At 32.2% G+C, this 21858-nt stretch overlaps 4 protein-coding genes across 7 annotated transcripts; 1 reads left to right on the top strand and 3 right to left on the bottom strand.

Moving 5' to 3' along the window:
* The first annotated feature begins 224 nt into the window (after positions 1–224).
* Positions 225–2683, top strand: LOC11432019 (GATA transcription factor 9). Its single transcript, XM_003603578.4, has 2 exons — positions 225–660; positions 1853–2683. The coding sequence occupies exons 1-2, from the start codon at positions 256–258 to the stop codon at positions 2540–2542; spliced, it is 1095 nt and encodes a 364-aa protein (XP_003603626.2). The 5' UTR covers positions 225–255; the 3' UTR covers positions 2543–2683.
* An 8009-nt stretch (positions 2684–10692) lies between these two features.
* LOC11431552 (probable pectin methylesterase CGR2) lies at positions 10693–12643 on the bottom strand. Its single transcript, XM_003603575.4, has 4 exons — positions 12628–12643; positions 11436–11771; positions 11146–11207; positions 10693–10978 (listed from the first exon to the last, which is right to left on the bottom strand). Exons 2-4 carry the CDS (start codon positions 11605–11607, stop codon positions 10835–10837), a joined length of 378 nt encoding a protein of 125 aa, XP_003603623.2. The 5' UTR covers positions 11608–11771; positions 12628–12643; the 3' UTR covers positions 10693–10834.
* Positions 12644–13210: 567 nt separating this feature from the next.
* On the bottom strand, positions 13211–16605 carry LOC11432508 (protein NONRESPONDING TO OXYLIPINS 2, mitochondrial). Of its 2 annotated transcripts, none has more exons than XM_013606583.3 (3): positions 16358–16605; positions 16165–16283; positions 13211–13484 (listed from the first exon to the last, which is right to left on the bottom strand). In XM_013606583.3, exons 1-3 carry the CDS (start codon positions 16486–16488, stop codon positions 13459–13461), a joined length of 276 nt encoding a protein of 91 aa, XP_013462037.1. In that variant the 5' UTR covers positions 16489–16605; the 3' UTR covers positions 13211–13458. The 2 variants fall into 2 exon arrangements, with proteins under 2 accessions (XP_013462037.1, XP_003603622.1); XM_003603574.4 differs by having other exon boundaries at positions 16092–16283; positions 16358–16603.
* A 1155-nt stretch (positions 16606–17760) lies between these two features.
* On the bottom strand, positions 17761–21157 carry LOC11425883 (peptidyl-tRNA hydrolase 2, mitochondrial). 3 transcript variants are annotated; one of them, XR_003009984.2, is made up of 8 exons: positions 20971–21155; positions 20619–20831; positions 19941–20001; positions 19758–19794; positions 18894–18971; positions 18739–18811; positions 18223–18556; positions 17761–18088 (listed from the first exon to the last, which is right to left on the bottom strand). XR_003009984.2 is itself a non-coding variant. In XM_024778009.2 (8 exons), the coding sequence occupies exons 1-8, from the start codon at positions 20998–21000 to the stop codon at positions 18039–18041; spliced, it is 576 nt and encodes a 191-aa protein (XP_024633777.1). In that variant the 5' UTR covers positions 21001–21157; the 3' UTR covers positions 17761–18038. The 3 variants fall into 3 exon arrangements, 2 of the variants coding, with proteins under 2 accessions (XP_024633777.1, XP_003603619.1); XM_024778009.2 differs by having other exon boundaries at positions 18223–18262; positions 20619–20825; positions 20971–21157; XM_003603571.4 differs by having other exon boundaries at positions 18223–18262; positions 20971–21154.
* Positions 21158–21858: the final 701 nt, after the last annotated feature.

Below are 21858 nucleotides of genomic sequence, written 5' to 3'. Positions count from 1 at the left end.
TACAATTCAAGTATAGAAGAAGAAAGAAAAAGGGCAACAACGTAAAACTTGAATCACAAAAACTCTTTTTGTTTCTTTTAACTCAATTAAAGCGTCACTATCTATATTTTACACTTTTACTCAAAAACATAAAATCAATACTATTTTATTTTTTATTTTTTTCTTTCACCATTGCTTAGCCAAAAAAAGAGAGAGAAAAAGAAGTCCAATATAGATGTGTCTGATTGTCCCTTTTAAACGCAAACAAAACCTCATATGCTTTTCTCTCTCACAACTCCAAACCACAAACTTTGTCACACTTTGTTTCTACAACTTCTTCCTATACTTTCTCACTTCATTATTTTTTTTGCTTCAACTTCCAAACCTAACAACAACAACAACTTAACACAACCCATGGAAGCTCAAGAGTTTTTCCAATCCGACAACAATTCGAACACAAACAATGTAAACACTGCTGCTTCCGACCACTTCATCGTTGAAGATCTCTTTGATTTCTCTAATGAGGATGTTGCCATTGAGGACCCCACTTTCGAAGAATCTCCTCCTACCAACTCTAATGATTCTCCTCCTCTTGAAACCAACCCCACTTCCAATTTCTTCACCGACAATTCCTGCCAGAATTCTGCCGACGGCCCTTTCTCCGGCGAACTCTCCGTTCCGGTACGTCCATTTTATATATATAGGTGTCTCTAGTAATTATTATTATATACGTACGTACGTAGTTTTCTTTTTAACTCAACGTGTGTATAGTTAGGTAGCTTATTGATATTTATGTACAAACAATTGGCTTGTCTTTACTATCCTAAAATTTTATCTGTTCCATTGAATTTGAGGGAAACCTAAATAATACTTTCTCTATTTCACAATATCTGTTACATTTGTAAAAACAATTGTTCACAAAAATTGATAAGAGTATTCTCTCAAAAAAATTGATAAGAGTATATCAAACAGTTAATTTAGTAAAATCGATACCTGCTTTTCTTTAATATGTGTGAAACTAAAAAACGTGATAGTTATTTTGATATTGACTGATGTTATTACTCTCTCATCCTTATGAATTTTTGTCTAAAATGAATATTACTTTTAATTTTGTCACATATTCGATAACGTTAATTTGATGAATTATTATTCTTTTTTATCACTTATAATAGTCTTTTCTTTAGTCGTGGGAAATAAGAAAATGTGAGGTATGGGATAGAGGGAGTGAATTTTGAATTTCAAGGGTAGAATGTAAAGTAAAGTCAACGAGTAAACAGTTTAATTTTGAACTATTTAATTAGTTAGAAATAATATATTACAATGATTAAATGCACACTAAATTAAAATTAAAATTATTTATTTATTATTCAAAAATAAATTTACATTTTTTTAAATTATCATTTTATTTTATTCTTTTGAAATAGTGCTCTCTCTAAGTGTCACATTTATATTCATTTTTTTAAAATTGTACTCCCCCTATAATTTTATTTTTTTTTAACTTTAGTCAAATATCTATTTCAGTTAAGAAACTCTTAGTTATTATTGCAAATATAATTAAGTGCAATATTCCCTTCTCTAAACAAAAATTAATAATAAGTGCAATAAGATAATAAATAGTTAAGAAAATACTCTAGAAAAAAAAAATACAACATTGCATCAAAAGTAATAAAATTTATTTATAAAAAAATAAAATAAAGTAAGAATCAGTTAAACTTTTTCTTATGCTACACACCCACACAGCGAAATATGATAATTTTTATTTATAGTTCAGTCATTAGAAAATACATAACGTAATATGGAGTATAAAAAGAAAAACATATGTTGATATTTTCTTGTTAATTGACATATTTTAAAATTTTTATTTGTGAAACAGTATGATGATCTTGCGGAGCTAGAATGGGTGTCCAAATTTGCTGAGGAATCATTTTCAAGTGAGGACCTACATAAGCTACAGTTGATATCTGGTTTGAAGGCACCAAATAACGTAGCATCAAAACCCTATGAAGAATCCAACCCAACAGTACACTCTCAAGTGTCTGTCCCGGCGAAAGCCCGAAGTAAGCGATCTCGTGTGCCTCCGTGCAACTGGACTTCGCGCCTTCTAGTTCTCTCTCCAACCACGACCACCACCACCACCACCACCACATCTTCTCACTCTGACACCATGGCTCCACCAAAAAAGCCTTCTCCAAGAAAGAGAGACCCCAATGATGGAGGGGAGGGTCGCAAGTGCCTTCATTGCGCCACTGATAAAACTCCACAATGGCGCACTGGGCCATTAGGTCCAAAGACACTTTGCAATGCCTGTGGAGTCAGATACAAGTCGGGTCGACTCGTACCTGAGTATAGGCCTGCAGCAAGCCCAACATTTGTGTTGACCAAGCATTCCAACTCACATCGAAAGGTGCAAGAGCTCCGACGCCAGAAGGAGATGATGAGGGCCCAACAACACCAATTGTTGCAACTACAACATCATCACAGCATTATGTTTGAAGGACCATCCAACGGTGATGATTACTTGATTCATCAACACGTGGGACCCGATTTCACGCACCTCATCTAGTACGGTGCTTTGGTAGAGAATTAAACCTCCAACGCAGCTTTGAATATTAATTTTGTAGCTACAATTAATTTTACTTATATCTCTCCTACCATTTTTAGTTTATGACAGGTTAATTAATAATGTTTTTTCATTTTTCAAGAATACTTTTATTTTTCTTACGAGCTCACTGGCGAATAATATTGCGCAATGAATTGACTGACATATTATTATTAAAGTCACCTAAAAACGCTATATATTACTCCAAAAAAATATGACTTTATAGATTTCATTTTTATTTCTATTCTTATTAGTGAAATAGTATATTTATTGATTGAAAATGAAAATTAATTTTTTTGGAATAATATATTCTAATTTTCATATTGCTGCAGAGAAGTGGATATGTATTGGAATGAGATGAGATCGAAGATATTTATAAAAACATAAAACTGATAAAAATCACATAGAAGCATAAGCATGATGCAATGGGATTCATGCATCAATTCATGTTGCCTGCCGGAGAATTGGTACCAAAATCTACATATATATAGTTATGCTCCTAAGTAGTCAGCATAAATTTTTAAGTTTTATTATAGGTATATGTTCCTTTCCGATCTTATCTGTATTCTTTAAAAGACACTACCCTCATGCATCAAGTTGCAACTGTTGGAATTATTTTCGTGAGTACTATATTTCACAATATTTTGAAATATTTATTATGAAACCAATGCATAATAAATGTAACTAACAATTATTATTTTCCTTACATGTAAAATTGAATCCAAGGTATACATATTGAATATTTTGGATAATTTAGTACTAGTTTCAAAAGATCAGTAGTTTAAAAATATTAAGAGAAAATGACCCAACTGAAAATCAAATATGACATAGTTCTTTGGTCTTTAAAAAGAAAAAAATAAGAAATGGTTTTTTTACACAATATATAAGACTTGCTAGTATTAGACATAGCTCTAGAAAAAGAGTTTGCACCAAAAAATGAGTTAGTGATAGCACTTAAATATCCTACTTTTTTATGCATACGAAAGAATTTGTTATTGCTTTTCCCCGATGAAGCTAAGAATGCATGTGACAAGTGATATAAAAAGGAAAGTTGATCACAAACAACCATTTCTCAAGCCCCCACGTGATTGTAGTATTTCTAACTAATTAGGTGATTGAATTGAGTGACTATCCCGCAAAGGGAGAAATGGGGGATTTCAATTTGATTTCATTCATACATTTTATTATATTTAGTGTGTGTACGATGTCAGGCAACACAAATCCAGAGGATTAATATATCACTATTTAACGAATATTAACGTTATACTCCCAAGTTAATTTTATCATCATTGTGAAATTAATCATTTTAATATAAGCATCCAAATATGAATCTTCCGTCTTTTTCCTTTTTCTTTAGCTGGAAATTATATATTATAGCGTGTCTTACTCACTCAGTCTATACATATTATAAAAAGACACAAAAGGATACACAGAGAATAAAGGAAAAAGAAAAGGTAAGTGAGTTATTTAATAGTGTAACTTATAAAAAAATTGCAGAAGTATATTATTAAATTGATATATATGATACATTATTAGAGTGAGAGGAGGCTAGGATTGCGGTGGTCACATGACACTCTTCCATGACCTCGTGCAGTAGTCACTAGTCACTGGACAGTGTAGTGGGTATTATTACTGGACTATGATTTTTTATTTTATTTTATTTTATTTTTTATGAATTAATAAATGCTACATTACATATGATATTACCACCGCCCTATAGTTATTTGTTTTAAGGGCAATCACCAAAATTCTTTTGTATTCCATCACTTCCGGGGGCTTCAAATTGAGGGTCCTTATTTATTGTCTTTTTCCCTTGTGAAATATTCACATGATTTCTCTTGGATCATGAAGTATTTTCAAATTAAACATAGACGAAATGCAACTTGCCATTGGGACGGATGAGAGAGTACATATGAGAATTGGGATTACCACGTATAATAAGATAATAGCTTACTCGGATAAAGATTCTTTACAACGCATTTAAGTGAAAAATTAACTATTAAAGTCAGCTAATTTTGATTTAAGTAACAGCACTGTCTACATAGATTATAATACTCCACGTCTATGACAAATGATTTTTTTTTTTTTTTATGAATAAGAATTTAACTTGGTTACAACTCTAGGATATACCAAGCACTAACCAATATTATGTTAGTCCAAAAAAAAACCGAAATTATATTAATAATGTGCTATTTGAACAACTATTATACGACAAGAATATTCAACAACCAAGATACACGCCATAGTGTGGAAGTTGGTAATGGTAAGGAATCAAAGCAAGTAAAAATTTTATTAAAAAGCCAAAATGAAGGACCTAACGTATACAAATTCAGTGTAAGTTGTCTCGTTTGGTATTCATATATCATTTTCCATTGCCTTATAATATGACAATTGAATGAACTAATGTCCATATTGCATTCAAGTGTTTTCTATGTTCATGAAAAGTTTAAAGAAAATTGATTTTTTAACATTTATAACTTCACAATGACATAAGAAAATTACCCAAAAGTTCTCAGCGGTAGTTAACTACCGTTGAACAATCCGACAACTGTTAACGGTAGTTAACTACCGCTACATGCGTTCTGGGATTCAACCTCTTTTTCATCATTCAACCTCTTTTTCCATCATTCAATCAACCTCTTTTTTCAATATTCAACCTATTTTTTCTACATTTTTTCCTATAAAAACCCTCACATTCTCGCATTTTCTCACATTCTTTCCTCCTTACTCTCATTTCCTCACATTCTCTCCTCTTTACTCTCATTATTCCTCTTTCTTCTACAAAATGTTGGTTTGTCATCATTCGCCTTTCATTGAAATAGGCCTCTTTGAAAATTTGAAAATTTCAAGAGGTATCTTTGAATTAGTTTTACCCCAAGATTTAGGGTTTATGGTTTAGGGTTTAGGGTTTTACGGGACTGAATAATGCTATGCAAATGCTCGTGGGTAGTGCATGCATGTAGGTACCTAGATTTAGGCCCACAGCAAGTCCAACTTGACTATTACTTTTTCCACCCATCTTGTTTCTCTCGTGGGGATTATGTAATCCGAACCATATTGTTACGATATGTTATTTTATGTGTTTTCTTTGATGTCAAAGGTCTGTTTTGACCGTTATATAACCCCCACATAAGCTGCAAAGCAATTGTAGGTGTTATATGAACGGTAAAACAATGACCATGACACCACAAACACTCCTATTTTTTTTTTTAAGAAAATGTAATAAAAGAGGTGAAGTGAAGAATGAAGGAATTTGTTGAACATGCAAGCCTATTTATAGCCTAAAACAAGTCCTAGTTCATAAGTGCAGTTAAGGAGTTTGTGGTGCTAACCGTCCAAAAAACGCATTAAAACTCCACTAATCGGCCAAACATTTGGTGAAACGCACCGTCCAAAAATAATTGTGGTTTTCCGAATTATATAATCCGAAAATGACAAAAACATATTGGATTATATAATCCGAACAAAACCATAATGCCTACTTGGAGGGTTTTTTTAGAGAGATTTCAAGGAATATGACATAGAAAATATTAATAAATGCATAAAAAAACATAAACAACCAAATATTTTATGATGGTGTTCGTAGAGGTGCTTTTCAACTCGATCCAGCTGGCTATCCAACTGACATATTTATATCGGAATGCCAAGTAGATCGAGGTCATAAAAACCTTTTCGGATTCAGATCTGCAACATTACGACGAAAGACAAAGTGTTTCAAGAGGATTTTTTTGAGTTAGATCGTGCTGCATTGCCAACTTAGATATTTCTATCGCCAAGGCACCAAGATCTAGCTCACAACAAACATCTTGGTATTCAAATATATAGCAACATTTTTGACAACATGTTGAGCATTTTCATCATGTCGTTAAATAGTGCCCTATTTAAAACATCATGAGAAAGATCATCATCACAATGACAAAAAATTCATGGTTTCTTTGGTGTGTTTGTTTGTATTTTTGACAGCATGCTGAAGATCTTCATCACGCGGTTCAATAGAGAGTTATCTATTTGCGACCACGTGAGAAAGATCCTCAACTTAATGACAAAAATTTGCTTGGTTTTCTTTGGCGTGTTTGTGTGTTTTGCTGGAAATGAAGATGAAAACAGGAAATACTTATGTATAAAGGTCTCTTAATGTTGTGTGGACCACAGAAAATGTCGGTGCATTGTTGTCCATAGAAAAGAATCTTATGCTGAGAGATTTCGGATAACATAATCCGATTTGCACTTACACCATATAAAATTAATTTGAATTTGAATTATTTAACGTTTAAATGAACATTTTTAGCGTAAAGTAACACATAATGAAAATTTAGATAATATATATATATATATATATATATATATATATATATATTATTTAAAACTTAACAAAACAACTTAAAACCCGTAATTAAATAAAACAAAAAACACGTAATTAAATAATACATAGCACATCATCATGGACCATCTAAACTAATGTCTTTGTGTGGTGCGTCCATTAGCGTCCTGATCTCTAAGTAGTTCCTTGGTTGAATCAAACTTTGTCGAATATGTTCAACATATCTGACCAACGAAGCGTCCAACTCGATCGGACCTCTAGTACTAAACTGACCAAAGATGGAGAACATGGTTCTCAAGTCGTCGTCGTTCATGAGCTTCATCCGGGTGAACCGCACACTCCTGGATGAGTCGGTCGAAGGACGTCGATACTTAACACCATCCATCATCTGTGTGTCTCTGTAGTTGAGTTTGAGGTTGATTTGATTCAGCTGACTCTTCAACCCGGAGAGGGTGACATCATTGCAAATCCTGAACATATGGGATGGTTTTCCCCGTTGTAGTAAACCGCAGCTAGCTTGGTGACATCCTACGCGTTTCTAGAGGGCATTCGAGCCCTTAGAAATATATTGACAGTTTACAGCTCCCCAAGCACGAGTCTTGGGACAAGGCGAAATGATGAATCTCTAAGATCAATCATATAGGATGCTTTAGAACGTCCTATATGTTTCTAGATGTCTATTGAGGCGACGCCCTCTAGAGGACGTGTCTAAGGCCGTTTTTGGCCCTTATGGAGGGTGTTGTGCCCATAATTATATATTGACTGTCTAATATCATATATCTACCTATCATAATTTAGCTACTTTAAATAAATTTATTTTCTAAAAATAAATAGATGAAAAATATTTAAAATATCACCATCTGTTTGATATATTTATTTCGCCCTATTTTAACATTTTTTATATCTTAAACAACTAACAAAAAGTTTTTTCTTAGAGAACTACAAAAAGTGTTTCGTTATGAATGAAAATAGTAAAGGCATGACTTAAAAATAAAATGGATGATAAATTTCTTGCAAATGATTAGATTGTTTACTTTGAAATAGACATTTGTATGATACAAAGTCAATTATATAAATGAAAATGATTTTTTGAAACGTAATCAAATTGAGACAGGACAAAAAAAGTTGAAACATGTGTCAAAATCTGAACCAAAAGATTAAACTAATGGTAGATATTAAGCAAAGGAAAATTGCTGTATACACATGTTGTTTGGCTGAGAAACACATGTAAAAGACGAAAATGTCCCTTGACAGATATTGACAATTAACTGCATCATTAATGCATTATCCTTTAATTCGGCCGCAATTAATTTTTATTTACGATTTTGAGTTATGACCGGATATAGTGCATTACCTTAGCATTGATGGTATTTGATTTAGTCAATTTTTGTCATCACTAATACTAACACCAACCGTTAAACAAATATTCTCCTATAATTAATTCTTCAGTGATTACACGATGACAAAATTTTGTTTTTGATGAAGAACTTTAACGTAATTATTTCCGTCACACATATTATAAACAATTCTTCAATGAATACTAATAAAGGACTATCCTTGTAATTATATGTAATAATTTTTTTTTTCTTTCTATTTTATATCAAATACTGTTTACAAGGATTAAATCAAAAGTTGACTAAAGTATCAAAGTGCTGATTTTGTAATAAAGAAATGTATATATTTACAAGGAATGGTTAGGTGCGTACAAACTAATTACATATAAATGAAACACATAATGATAAAATATTCTCGAATAATTGAGAGATATGATCAACCAATTTTGATCATTTTGTTTGCAAAAATATTGCACCATCAATGACAAAAATATTACTCCATTATGAGGAAGATATGACTACTTTAACAAATTCTAAAGGAAAATGCATTAATGATGGAATAAATGCTCGGAATTGGATTTTGGAAGTTAACTGTCGAGGTTTTTCTTGGTAGTTAACTGCAGCCGGTTTTATTTTTCCTCGACAGTTAACTATTGAGGGATATTTTCATCTTTTACATGTCTTTCTCAGTCAAACCACTTATGTATACGGCAATTTTCTAAGCAAAGTCACATAACTTTTTCCTCAAAAAAATTACTGAATCCGGATCCGTCAAAATTGCAAATCAAGATAAATAAAGAAAAGTCAGAGAATAGAAAATAAATATAAAAAGTTAAAAGTTAAAGTGATGTCTGTCCATGATAGTGTATGTGACAGATCTTGATCTAATGGCAAATATTACTCATGAGAGACATGAGATGGTCTCCCATCCGCCTTCAATCAAAGCCTTTTTTTTCAACGTTTTAATTCAATTGTTCAGACTCCATTTTAAATTAGGCACATGTTAACTTGTTCCTTCAAAAGCACACGTTAAAAAACTCATTATAAAAATATATTCATCAAAAGTCGTGTATTAAACTTCTTAAAAATTAAAATGTTATATATTCCAATACAAAGTTATTTTTTTAAGTTCATTAACATGTGTCGTTAGAGTACAAGTTAACATGATCTTTAAAGTAAGTGTTAGCGAGGTTCATAGGTTCAACTTACAAGACATTAGGTTTTGTCCCTAACATCCAAAGGTCACGTACAGTCAGAAAAATCACAAAATATGGAAGAAAAAATAAAAGGGTTAATTAAGTTTTTGATCCCTATAAATATCTGCAGTTTTGTTTTTTAGTTAATATAAAAATAAATCACATTTTTTAGTCCTTGCAAAATTTTTTGTTGGTGTTATTAGTCCATGTTAAATTAAAATTTGTTTAATTATGTTTAAACTTCTAAATTTTTGAAAGATTTTTTACAGACATGTTCATAACATCGTAAGACACTCTTTTATAAAATCTTTTAGTTTTTTAACATGTAAAGAATTAAATAAGAATTTTTCTAAAAGCCAAATTTTCAAGATTATATTAATGAAAATTTAGACCTAATGATAAAATTTTAAGTTACTTTTTTGCGGAGGAACTTTGTATAATATTCTAAATAAGTATGTGAAAAATATGTTAAAAATTAAAAATTTTAAGCACAATTAAGTAAATTTTAATTTTACAAGGACTAAAAGTATGTGTTGGTCCCTGTTAAATTGAAATTTGTTTAATTATACTTAAACCTTTATATTTTTAAATGATTTTTAGTAGACATGTTAATAACATTGTACTAATCTCTTTTATAAAAAATTAGAATTTTTTAATATGTAATGAATTAAATATAATTTTTTTAAAACTACAAAAATTCAAGATAAAACTAACGAAAATTTGAACCTAAAAATAAAATTTTGAGCTAAGAGACTAAAAAATCATTAAAAAATTTAAAATTTTAGACATAATTAAACAAATTTTAATTTAACAGGGATTAAAAACACTAACAAAAAATTTTGTAGGAACTAAAAAATGTGATTTATTTTTATAGAGATTAAAAACAAATCTGCAAATATTTACAGGGACCAAAAACTTAATTAACCAAAAAAAAATAAGACGAGAAAGAACCATTAGTGTTCACTATTTTGAACTACGTATGGAGTATCTGTATATAAATGTCACCGTTCATTTATTTATTTCATTATTATGAACACCTAGGTATATTGAAAACAAAATTTAACCATAAAAAATCCGAAAGTATCATCCTTTCTTCAGCTTTTGCTCTTTCCGGTGTTAATGTGCATATTCTATAGACTGAAAATAGATCCCATTATTGCTTCATATAACAACAGCAATGGAATGGAGTAGACCAAATATAACAATATTTAATTTATACTCCCTCCGTTTTAAAGCTAAAAAAAATTTGTTTTAAAATAAATGTCATTTTCAGTATTCAATGTAATAATAACTTTCAATGGAGTGACTCAATTTATCAACTATTGGTTAGGTTTAAAAGTAATACTTTGAAAGTAGTGTGAAGAGTATCAGTGCCGCAATGCTACTCAATTTATCAACTCATAAATCAATGGAGTGACTTCAAGTGGAATATCTGGCATTTTGGAACATAAGAATTCTGTGTTGAAGCTTGTTCAAACTTCTTATTAACAGCTTCATTCTCCTCTAAGTTATTCTGAAGGAAAAACCAGGATCCACTCCTCATCTTGGCCTGAAGCAAAAAGGAATCAGTTAATTTTTTATTACTAATATAATTTTAAATGAATTGGTGATTGTAGAGCGATAATATTCTCTGCTTCAAAAAGGTTGAAGGTCTAAATCGAGGGTCAATGACAAAAGCATATATAGATAACAAAGCATTATGTAAAATCCAGTCACCGCTCTTCCAAATTTAGAAACATCTGCTACCTTGGCCTTCAGATTAGTTGGAAAACCTTCATCTGTAGAGATGATATTATCAGATGTCAATGTCAGTGATAGGTTCGAAAGATTCAAAGTAATTCTGGAGAAACATAGTTTTAACGTAAATGGTAATGAATTTTTATAACCTTTTTCCACTTGGGGTTGTAAGTTGTAACAGTAATAAACTTAATGCAAGTTTCATGTTAAGCGTACAGAAAAATAAAGTTTACTCAGATGGGAATCAAAATTCCATAAAATGCACTTACCTCGCCAAATCAGGAAGAGTTTTATTGAGGTATCTAGGGAAAGGTAATCCAGAGTATCTGAAACAATTACAAGAGAGAAAGATTTTGGCCTATATGGAAGAGGAAACTTGATATCAGCCACAGACACATTGCCTCGATCAACGGATTTGTGCTTTGCAATTACTATCGGCATCCTCTATATTATATGGTTCTCATCTTCCTTTTGCAATTTAGAGACCACATAACAAGTGTCTGTCTGGACCAACACAACATGCAAAACTTTATGAATGCTATCTCCGTATGCTTTCTGTACAACAGGAATTCCTTGTTGGACCTCTCCACTGCACAAATAATCACCTGCATCCAAAAGTTATCTTGTATTATTACAAAATATATGGAACCTACTTGAACGGCAAGCTAAATGCTACTAGATATAGCTAATTGTTGATGTATGTACAAACGAACAAAATGTTAATGACAGAGCGGAACAAAGGGAAGAAAACTACCTATAAGGTTAGATGAAGGAGAACAAATGTTAATTACACGCAACTTGTTTGGCAGTTTTATCAAATGTGGCATTAAGATGTGATTCTACATCCTACCCCTACCCTTATCCATTTTTATAAACATCTCAAAGCGGCCTCCCTTCCGCCCCCAACTCTGGTGGATTTTAAACATCCAAACAAAGAGAAAGAAACCAAACCTCTCATTAATTATGTTCATTTCTCAGTTTTCAAAGAATGTATGTAGGCAATGATTTGACAAAGCCCTGTCTTCCCATTTTCTAGATCTTAGTCTTTATTGAATCAATAATTGGGTACTTATCGTGATCATAAAAGTTACCATAATGAACCTAAAGATTTACTTTAGGGACAACAATTATTATGCTTTTACTCGAGATTTGGCCATTACAGTTGGTCAAAACCTCTCAATTTTCTCATTGTTAGTTTTAATATAAGTACAACACTACTCTTATATGCCACAAATATTTAAATGAAGAGGATATTAATTCTATAAAAGGGTAGCTCCCCTCAACAAAAAAAAAAAAAAAAAAGTAGCTGGAACCCTGAAAGGAGGCAGTGCTAGGTTCTACGAGTGCGATATTTTGCCAATTCAATCGTGGCAATGCTGAAAATATTATTCCAAAAAGGGAAATCCATGCAAGGTTGTGGACTTTGTTGTTTTGCATAATACTATTTATGCACTCACTTACAAGGCTGAGATATGTGTACTGAGCCTGAACTCCCCAAGTCTGAAACTTTTAGAACTGCAAAACACGCCCAATATACCTTAGTCTTGAAAATTTGCCATAAAAATTTGCCATAAATTGTTATTGCAAAGACAATTTTTTTATTAAATGGTTTTATCATTTTCCAAAATTTACTTGCAAAAAAAAATAGCAATTGCGTGAATCTATAAATTGAAATAAAAAGGTGATGAGGCAAAAACCATGGTCCCCAGAAATTGGAGTTCCAAAGTTAACCTGCATGACATAACACAATTAAAAAAATAAAATAAAATAAAACAATAAATGTTTTAAAAACTGGACCAAACCGGCCAGCTGAACGGTAGACATGAGAAGAAGAAAATCTTTGAAATCATATGAACATTGAACTGGGCACGGTTTTTGAAAACTGTGGTCACATTTTTTCACTGTTTTTTTCCCCTTCTTCTCTTTTAGAGATGTTTGTTTCTTTCGCAATCTCGTATCTACGATTACTCCACCACAAGCTCAAGTCATGTATTAGATTGTATTCTAGGAAAATTGTAGCGAGGTTGTGAAATATCCAATCGGCTTTTCAGAAACTCGAATCAGTGAGATTTTATTCATCAAGTCATGCTGATGATGTTTGAATTTTGAAACAATTAACAATGAAATGATCGGCCATTATAAAGAAATGATTACACTGTAACTAGAAGATGGAAATATTCTTCCAATTATATACCCATTATGACGGTCTGTTAATTTCGAAATAATTAACAAAAGCGCATCCTGACAAAGCAATGACTCTATAGTCCATCAATCACCAGCCTTCCAAATCTGTTATCGCGGTGTGCCAAGACCCATTTCTGAGGAAATTTTAAAAAGATAAATATTAAACAAAGCACATGACATGGTTAACATAGACAATAATACATGGCGCAACAAGACTGACTACAAAGTGAAATCGTGACAATGATTATATATAGTGACAACATGGTATTTCAAATGAACATGTAAAAAGATTGAATGTATTGAAAGCAAAAACATTTACCACCAAGCATGAAGTCGTAGTGAATTGAGCTGGAATATATAAAAAGCAGTGTTCTGTCTTTTGGTTTTTAGTAGAAAATTGAATTGAAACCACATATTTGCTTAACCACTTAGATGAAACAATTGAATTACAAAGCAAAACATAGAAATCATCATCTAGAAGAACATACAAAGAATGGATAGGTAATGTGTGCACTAATATATATACTTAGGGTTTAAAATATGAAAAGTAGATCACTACTTCCCCTATCCACATAGATTGAAAAAACAAAAAGTTATTGAATCAATTCTTTTCTGCATCAAATGTCGTGTATAACAAGTCTAAATAAGCACCATAATAATACACAAAGTAAACTGATTAGAGTGATTCTTTAGTGCCCACCATAAAAAAACAAACATTGATTAAAGTTTATACAACTTTTACATATCTTTATCCTATTATACAGACAACTCATACATAATGATTTACAACTCTTACATATTAAGGAAACTTTAAATGCAATGATATCTGTAGATGTCTAAAAAACAGTAGTTATTACGCTCCACAAGTGGTCTATTGCATCTATTTTCATCATTTCAGTATTTTTTTCATCAGAAAAATATCAGACTTCTGTATAAAAAAAAAAAAATCTTATGTAATGTAACTTAATTAGTTAAAGTATGAAATTATGTATTGTAATGATGTTTGTGAAATTAGTCGTTGGTAAAAGTAATCGTTGGTTAAACTAACCATTCATCAAATTAACGTAATTCAAATTTTGTAATATCTAATCAAATTATTCAAAACTTTAGGGATTGTGCCCCTAAAAAAAAGCTTTAGGGATTGTCTACTAAGGCTGTCTAAATAATAAATAGGAGAAATATGTATGTTTCCTTTCCTTAAAAACACTTACAGAAAATCCTTAACATTACTCTGCTTTTCCACTCTACGTTTCACAATCTATTTCAATTCTTTTGAAGCTTCACCAAACCCTTGCTTGACATTTGTATTCTAAATTCTCAATATTTAGGTAAAAATATAAATATAAAATATAACAAAACATAACCTTTATCTACTTAAAGGTCTAGCAATATTTATCTAAAAACATACTCTCAATTAGATCTCTTTGTTGTTGTTGTTATGAAGATCACATATAATCAAGATACGTTGAATTTAATATTTAAGTTCTTCTAGATTTATTGAACTTCAAATTACGTTTTTATAATTTTAAAGTTTTATAATAGAGTTCTTGTAGTTCAGAAGAAAAAAAATGGTAAAATTCTTTATCAAATCAAGTCTTCCCTATTTCCTATGCAAGGCCTTAAAAAATGACAGACATTCAAAATAATAAACACAGAGCACTAATTCATTAGGATTTAGGATTATTCTTCAATCATATTGTTAGAACTTTTTACGCCAAAAATTACAGAATTAGAAGGATCTATACGACACAGAAGAAACCATTACAATTTCTTATGCAAACCCAAGTTACATAAACAAAAAATGGAAGAAAACAGAGCATTAATAGAAATTAAAGAGTGTATTATTTTTGCAATAGGATGAAGATCCTATTGTCCACAGCTCTCTCCACCTGACAAACTGTAGGATTCGCCTAGATGCTTTTCTCTCTCCACCAGCATATTTATAACAGAATTTCCCTTACACAATGCCCATATCGTTTCTATCCTCTCACTCTCAGCCATGTGGATATTGGCATTATGACCTCTATTTCTAATAACATAAAATCTCCACACTATGGGTTCGGGCAACTGATGTATTTACTGTCCCTTTGAACTCGCCTTCTCATTTGGGTCCTGACAATTTTAAAGCTAAAAAATTGTCTTCTCAACACAAATTTCATTGATGCCAGTAATTCACACACACAGGGGAACTCCATATTTACTCTCTTTTGACTAACAGACTAAATCGTGGATTACAACAGCCCACAGACCACCCACCCACCCCTGACCTAAACTGTAACCTTACAAAAATGTATACTGCATCAAACTCTAAGTTACTAATAAATTAACTGCACAAGATGACAATGAGCTCAAAGTGTCATTTTGTTAGGATTAAATACACTTTCAGGAAAAGTGATTTATACACTGGCGATCAGTGTTGTCGAGGGCGGAGAGCCAAAACTCTGGCATACCAGAAGAGATATGGGCCCACCATATATGTGTATGGAGCCGTGTTGGCCATATTCTAAAGTCACACATATGAGTAGTTATGAATTGTGGAGTTACACAGACGGTGTATGAAAAATTGATCCCTATTTTGATTACCCTATTAATCACCAATAAACAACACTCAGCTCCGTGATAACTTCAATGTAGATTTAATTAACCTAATCGCAGAAATATAGCTAAGACTACCAAAATAAACTAAAAATAAAATGCAGAAAAACATGAGAATGAATGATGAAAAGTTGCAATATGCTTACAGATAGAAAAGGTGATAAAAAGTAGTATCTGTGGAAATGAATCAAACACCAGGGTTGGCACTGCAAAGCATACCCTGAGACAAAGATCTCGAACTTGTTGAATCGATTCCGAGGCAAGAAGTGAGCCGCGCAGATGAAACCGCCGAGTGCAAGGGAAGGAGTGACTGTACGCAACCTAGCTCCGCGACGGACCTGAACGGAGGAGAAGAGAAGAGTGAGAATTAACGTTACGTTAAAATGGAAGAAAAGGGTGGAAGAGGAGTTACCTGACGGTGACGGAAGTGCGAGTTTTGAGGAGAAAGGGTGAGAAGGAGGAAGAGGAGGATTTGGGTTTGTTGATGGTGGATTTGATCAGAGAGAATGCTGGTTGAGAAAATGATCTGTAACGAGAAGCCATTGAAGAACAAATCGGCGCCACCCCCCAAATTTTCGCACACCTAGGGTTTATACTTACCACACAATAGATAGTACAAAGGAAAGGGTTTTCCCGAGGTTTCAATATTTTAATTTTCCTTTTCATATACATTGTAAAAATTTACACCAAGTTAATCACAATCAATAAGATCATTTTTATGCCGACAGTACATATAAATTTAACCCATCATCGTATTTTTCTTTGTTATCTTAACCTTCCATTATTTAAAAAGGATGATAGTAATTTAGAGTCTTATAAAATATAAGTACGATCTCATCGGCATTTCTTTTAAGATTTAAATTCAACTTTATTCAAACGATTTATCGTAAATATGAGTGATGAACGATTATTCATAAACATGAGTGATGAACTCATTACCAACTTATATTGGTATGGTAAGATATTTTTAATATACATTTCTTACATTTTGTTCTAAAAAATCTTAGGATTTATCTGATTTTCTAATATTAAATTTTATTACTATCATTTATGTAATATTAGCTTAATTAGAGAAAACAATTGAATCTTATGTGTGATGTAATGATGTTATTCAAACTAATTGTTGGTCAAACTAACCTTTATTCAAACTAGCCATTATTTTGACTCTATATATGATCTTAATATATAAGAAGCTTTCCATACCCATCAATTGTGCAATATTGTCTCATCTTCTCATCAAATTCTCTCTAAACTTTAACACTCCAAAAATTCTTCAAATGGATTCTAGTGGTTCAGACAGGGATTCAAACCTCGATTGGGAAATCATTGCAGATATCATAAATGATGACTACGAAGAAGAACTACTGCACATGTTGTTGATGCAACAACAAGGTAACAATTCCACTGTGCATAGAAGTAAAAGAAAAAGAAAATCAAAAGCAAATGAAGCATCTTCTTCTAAAGAGGTACTTCAACGCAAGAAATTGATGAACAAACCAAAGTGAAGGCAAAAGAGTTGATCATGAAGGAGACTGAGTTCAAGTTGAAAGAGAATCAGTTGAAGATGAAGAAAAAGTTTGAGTTGAGGATGAAGAACTTGAAGGAGGAAGAATTAAAGATAAAGGAGAAAGAGCTTGATTTGAAGATTCTCTTCAAGGATACAACTGGCATGACAGACACGCAGCTTCAAGAATGTGAGATATCTTGTAACTTAATTAGAGAGAAACATAGAATTATGTAATGTAATAATGATGTCAATGAAATTAGTTATTGTTCAAAGTTGTTGTGTTGTCTCCGTCAAGAGGATTTTCACGCTTAATTGTGCAATATTGTCTCATTCTTTTATCAATTTATCTCAAAACTTAAACTTTCAAAAGAGCTTATACTTTGCTTGCACTGGCAAATCGCGCTGCCTTGTATAAGTAACAATATGTTTCACACAACAGATCCAAAAATAGAGTGCTCTATCGACCCCTAGTAAGCACTAAGCAGATACTAAAATTAATACAATCTGAATAGCGAGCCCAAACACAGACCATAGGTTAACAAAGCCTGGCTGATTTATCACGTTATGGCTTGTTTCTTGAATGCTGTCAAAGCAGAGACAACCTTCCAGTCACCGAATCCAGAATTGCTTTTGGCCCTGAAACAAATCCAAGAGAACATTCAAATGTTGTCATACATAAGTATTTTGATGTTCATGCACATGCTATTGGTTATACAAAGCAACACAAACCAACATAAAGCAAGTCAAGAACAAAGCAACACAAAGCTAACCAGGTCCAACAGCAAGAACAGTCTTTGATCCTGCTGAAACCTGAAGATGACAGATACTGGGTCAGAGAATAGATATATTATCAAAAAGAAAATAAGTAGATTTTATTGAATATCCTGTTAAAAATCTGGATCAATGGAACAATGGTGTCTTCTCCCGTGAGTTCAACAGCTTGATCTCGCCCACCCAAAACTAACTGACCAACTAATTGCCCTTTCTTTCGCTGCCCCTCTATTTGCAGCAAATTAACCAACGGTACGTAAATAACAGCAGCTAGCTAACCCCACTTCATTGCTTGGCCTATTTGATGGAAGCTTTCCTAATTAGGGCATGTTCCTAACAGAAGACAAAAATAGTCTCTAAAGAGTGTGAGGAGATGAAATTCAGTCCTTCAACATGCATTCCTAAGAAGTTGCAATTAGCAGTTTCACAGAGTTTATTACTATATTCTAACTATGTGATAGAGTTTTTAAGGAAGTACTGTTCTATATTTCTAGCCATATGTCAAGCATTACTACCTGTGTTCGTCCTGCATCAGAGACAACAAAAGTAGGGAGCCCAATACTCTCAGCTGCTTCCGTTAGCTTATTCCTGATCAAAATCCAGGTCAGAATTCAGGTCTCTGAACCAAAAGTGCATTTACAATACTGCTGAGCTAAAATCATCTGCTTACATTTCTTGTTGGTTCTTGCAAGTCACAACAATTTTGGGCTGGCCGCACTGTTCCCATTGTCTTAAAAGAGACCGATTACTGCAAAAGTATTCAGAAGTGGGGCTTATTACAGCCAATAAGGATAACTAACAACCAAAGAATATGTTGCCTGAATGAATTTCAATATTATTTTTTAGGCTTAATAGCAGTTTTAGCCCCCTAACTTTCCCAAAGTTGCGATTTTGGCCCCCTAAGAAAAAAAACTACAAAACCGCCCCCTAAGTTTTGCACCTGTGGCAGTTTTGGCCCCCAAGGCCAATTTTGACTCGGTCTACGCTGACGTGGCACCCTAAGTGAGGTGCCACGTGTTTTTTTTTTTTGCCATGGGGGGCCAAAACTGCTACAGTTGCAAAACTTAGGGGGCGGTTTTGTAATTTATTTTGTTAGGGGGCCAAAACTGCTATTAAGCCTATTTTTTAATGATACATAAGCATGACTATGAAGAATAGCAAAATGACTCGTGTAACTCGTGTTGAATAATCATTCATCATTTCATGTGCAATATAAAACTTCAAAACTAAACATTCCATCTTCCCATTTGCCTTGCCTTTGCTTTAGATGTAAAGAAAATTATTTCCTTCGCTATAGCAAATTTTGTACTCTGTATCATAGAGTGTTAGCAAGGATCACCCCCTCCCCCAAACTGGATTATATGAATAGTCATAACTCATAAGCAAAACTGTTATCGCACAGTACTTAACAATGTCTTTTGAAAGCTCACACTATAATGCAATCTTTTAACGGTTATGTTAAAATATATGTTCTTGTTTTATCAAGAAACCGATGTTGGTAGGTGGATTGGTAGGAAGAGCTGTTAATAAGTACCTTCGCATTAATTCAGCATACATGCCGGTGGCAGCATCTGCCATAAAAAAAAAAAACATATATCCATGTAAAGGCACAGGCTAGTATAGTAAAAAAGATGGAAAGTCCTAATAAAGTTTGTAATAGACAATTGAGATAAAGAACAGATCTAGAAACTGAACAATAGTTTCATTCATATCTTACGAGCACATTGAGACGCAATCTTTCCAGATTTCATCTTTAGGTCTTGCCTAACAACCAGAACCTGACACAAACATTTTACATTTGAAATCAGAAATTTCTCAACATCCAGTAAAAGAAGTTCATAGGGAATGCATGTTACACATATTTAACCCCCACTCCTCATAACATTTGTAAAACAGAACATTAGTTCAATTAAACTAGCTATTGAACAACATGCACAGATACAAAAAGTTTGATTTTCAACTTATTTTAAAAAAAATGGTAAAAAAAAAAAAAAAAAAAAACATGAAAAGAAGATTTATAAAACTATTCTTGAGCTTTGTTCAGTAGTTTTAGCTCTAATAGGCATCAACAATAAATGTTTATTCAAAGGTCCGTTTGTTGAAAATTAAACCATATGAACTCAATACATGAAATTAGACGATTATACAATAACAGATTGACAGAAACTTCAATGACTTGTTTATAACCTATGACAGATTGAAGACTTGCTAGGTATGAGTTGCAAGTTGGTATTGGACACTGACAACGACGCATTCAATTACTTCTATTTTATAAAATTATTACTGGCGTAAGTGTTGTGTTCGCTTCATAGTTTACAACAGGCAATGAATAAGTATATTTGCAGTTAATTAAAGCCGGACATGTGAGAAAGTGATGAAGATGAAATGAACAAACCATTTTAAGTTCTTGATCAGCACCATTACTTGAGACAGAGAGTTGGTTTTGAAGCTTGGTGGATGAGAAGATTTTGTTGGACAAGTGATTTCTAGTTGGCTTAGATAAATCAATCAACAAGCCACAAATGAAACCAATAACAAGACCTGGAATGAAATTCTCTGGCTTGAAACTTCCTGATAACCATTCCCCCTTTTGCTTTTGTTGCTGTTTCTGCAAATTCTCAAATCAAATACCATTCAATAAAATAATTGGGTTATCGTAAACATTGAATTGAGCGGAAAGGCTAATAATAATGCCCATTTGGATTTGGAACATGTTATTGAAGAATGAAAGACATAAACTAAGTAACCTGTTCGGTGGATTTTAGGTTGGACAACATTGCCTTGCGTTGAAATTAATTTTGAACTTGAACTCAACTGCTATGTTCTTATCCGTTGTGGTCACTCAAGCATGCCGCAAAACAAAACAAACAAATTGAGGAGGATTCATAAACTCGACATGCTTTCTACTGTTTATCTTTTTTTTAATAAGGTTTTTTGGTAATACATTTTTTGTTATTCTTTTAATACATTTTTTCTTGTTCTTTTTTCAGTCTAAAAAAATATCTTTTTAGGGGAAAAAACAATACAGTCAAAAACAATTACTGACTTTTAAGGTTTATCTTCCAACAATCAGTTTTGTTCCTATATGTATAATGAGTCACAGCTTGAAATGAAATACTAAAATAGTCGCTGATTCTGTATTCGATTAATCAAATTAGTCAATTATACTAAAAATTATTTTGACTAATATAGTGTGAAATTAATGATTATTTACAAAATTTAATACATTAAAGAATTATTATAAGTATTCGTTACACATAGGGGGCAAATTGACTTACGTTATTTAATTTCGAAAAGGGTGTAATTGAAATTTTGTTAATATCAGAGGGTAATTAACGAAACTTACAATTTCGAAAGAGTAATTGCCTATTTACTCGAATAGTTAGATTTAAATGTAAAGGGGTAAAATTTTATGTGTATGATCCACCATCTCTTCTAAATCTTTGACTTTTATGGTCAACTATGACTAACAATGAATCAAATTAACTCGAATATATTTTCAAATTTAATTCGACAATTAATTCGTGGAATGTGGTTCATGAACCTAATAAATTGAACTTAGATGAAAATTTGGTTCATGAGTTGACTCGAAATTGTATATAATTGATTGGAGAATGTCAATAAGTACCCTTGAA

The sequence above is a fragment of the Medicago truncatula genome, chromosome 3 (assembly GCF_003473485.1).
Source record: "Medicago truncatula cultivar Jemalong A17 chromosome 3, MtrunA17r5.0-ANR, whole genome shotgun sequence".
NCBI classification, from domain to species: domain Eukaryota; kingdom Viridiplantae; phylum Streptophyta; class Magnoliopsida; order Fabales; family Fabaceae; genus Medicago; species Medicago truncatula.
Note: the sequence above shows the minus strand (reverse complement) of the source record. Positions and strands in the feature narration are given on the sequence as shown.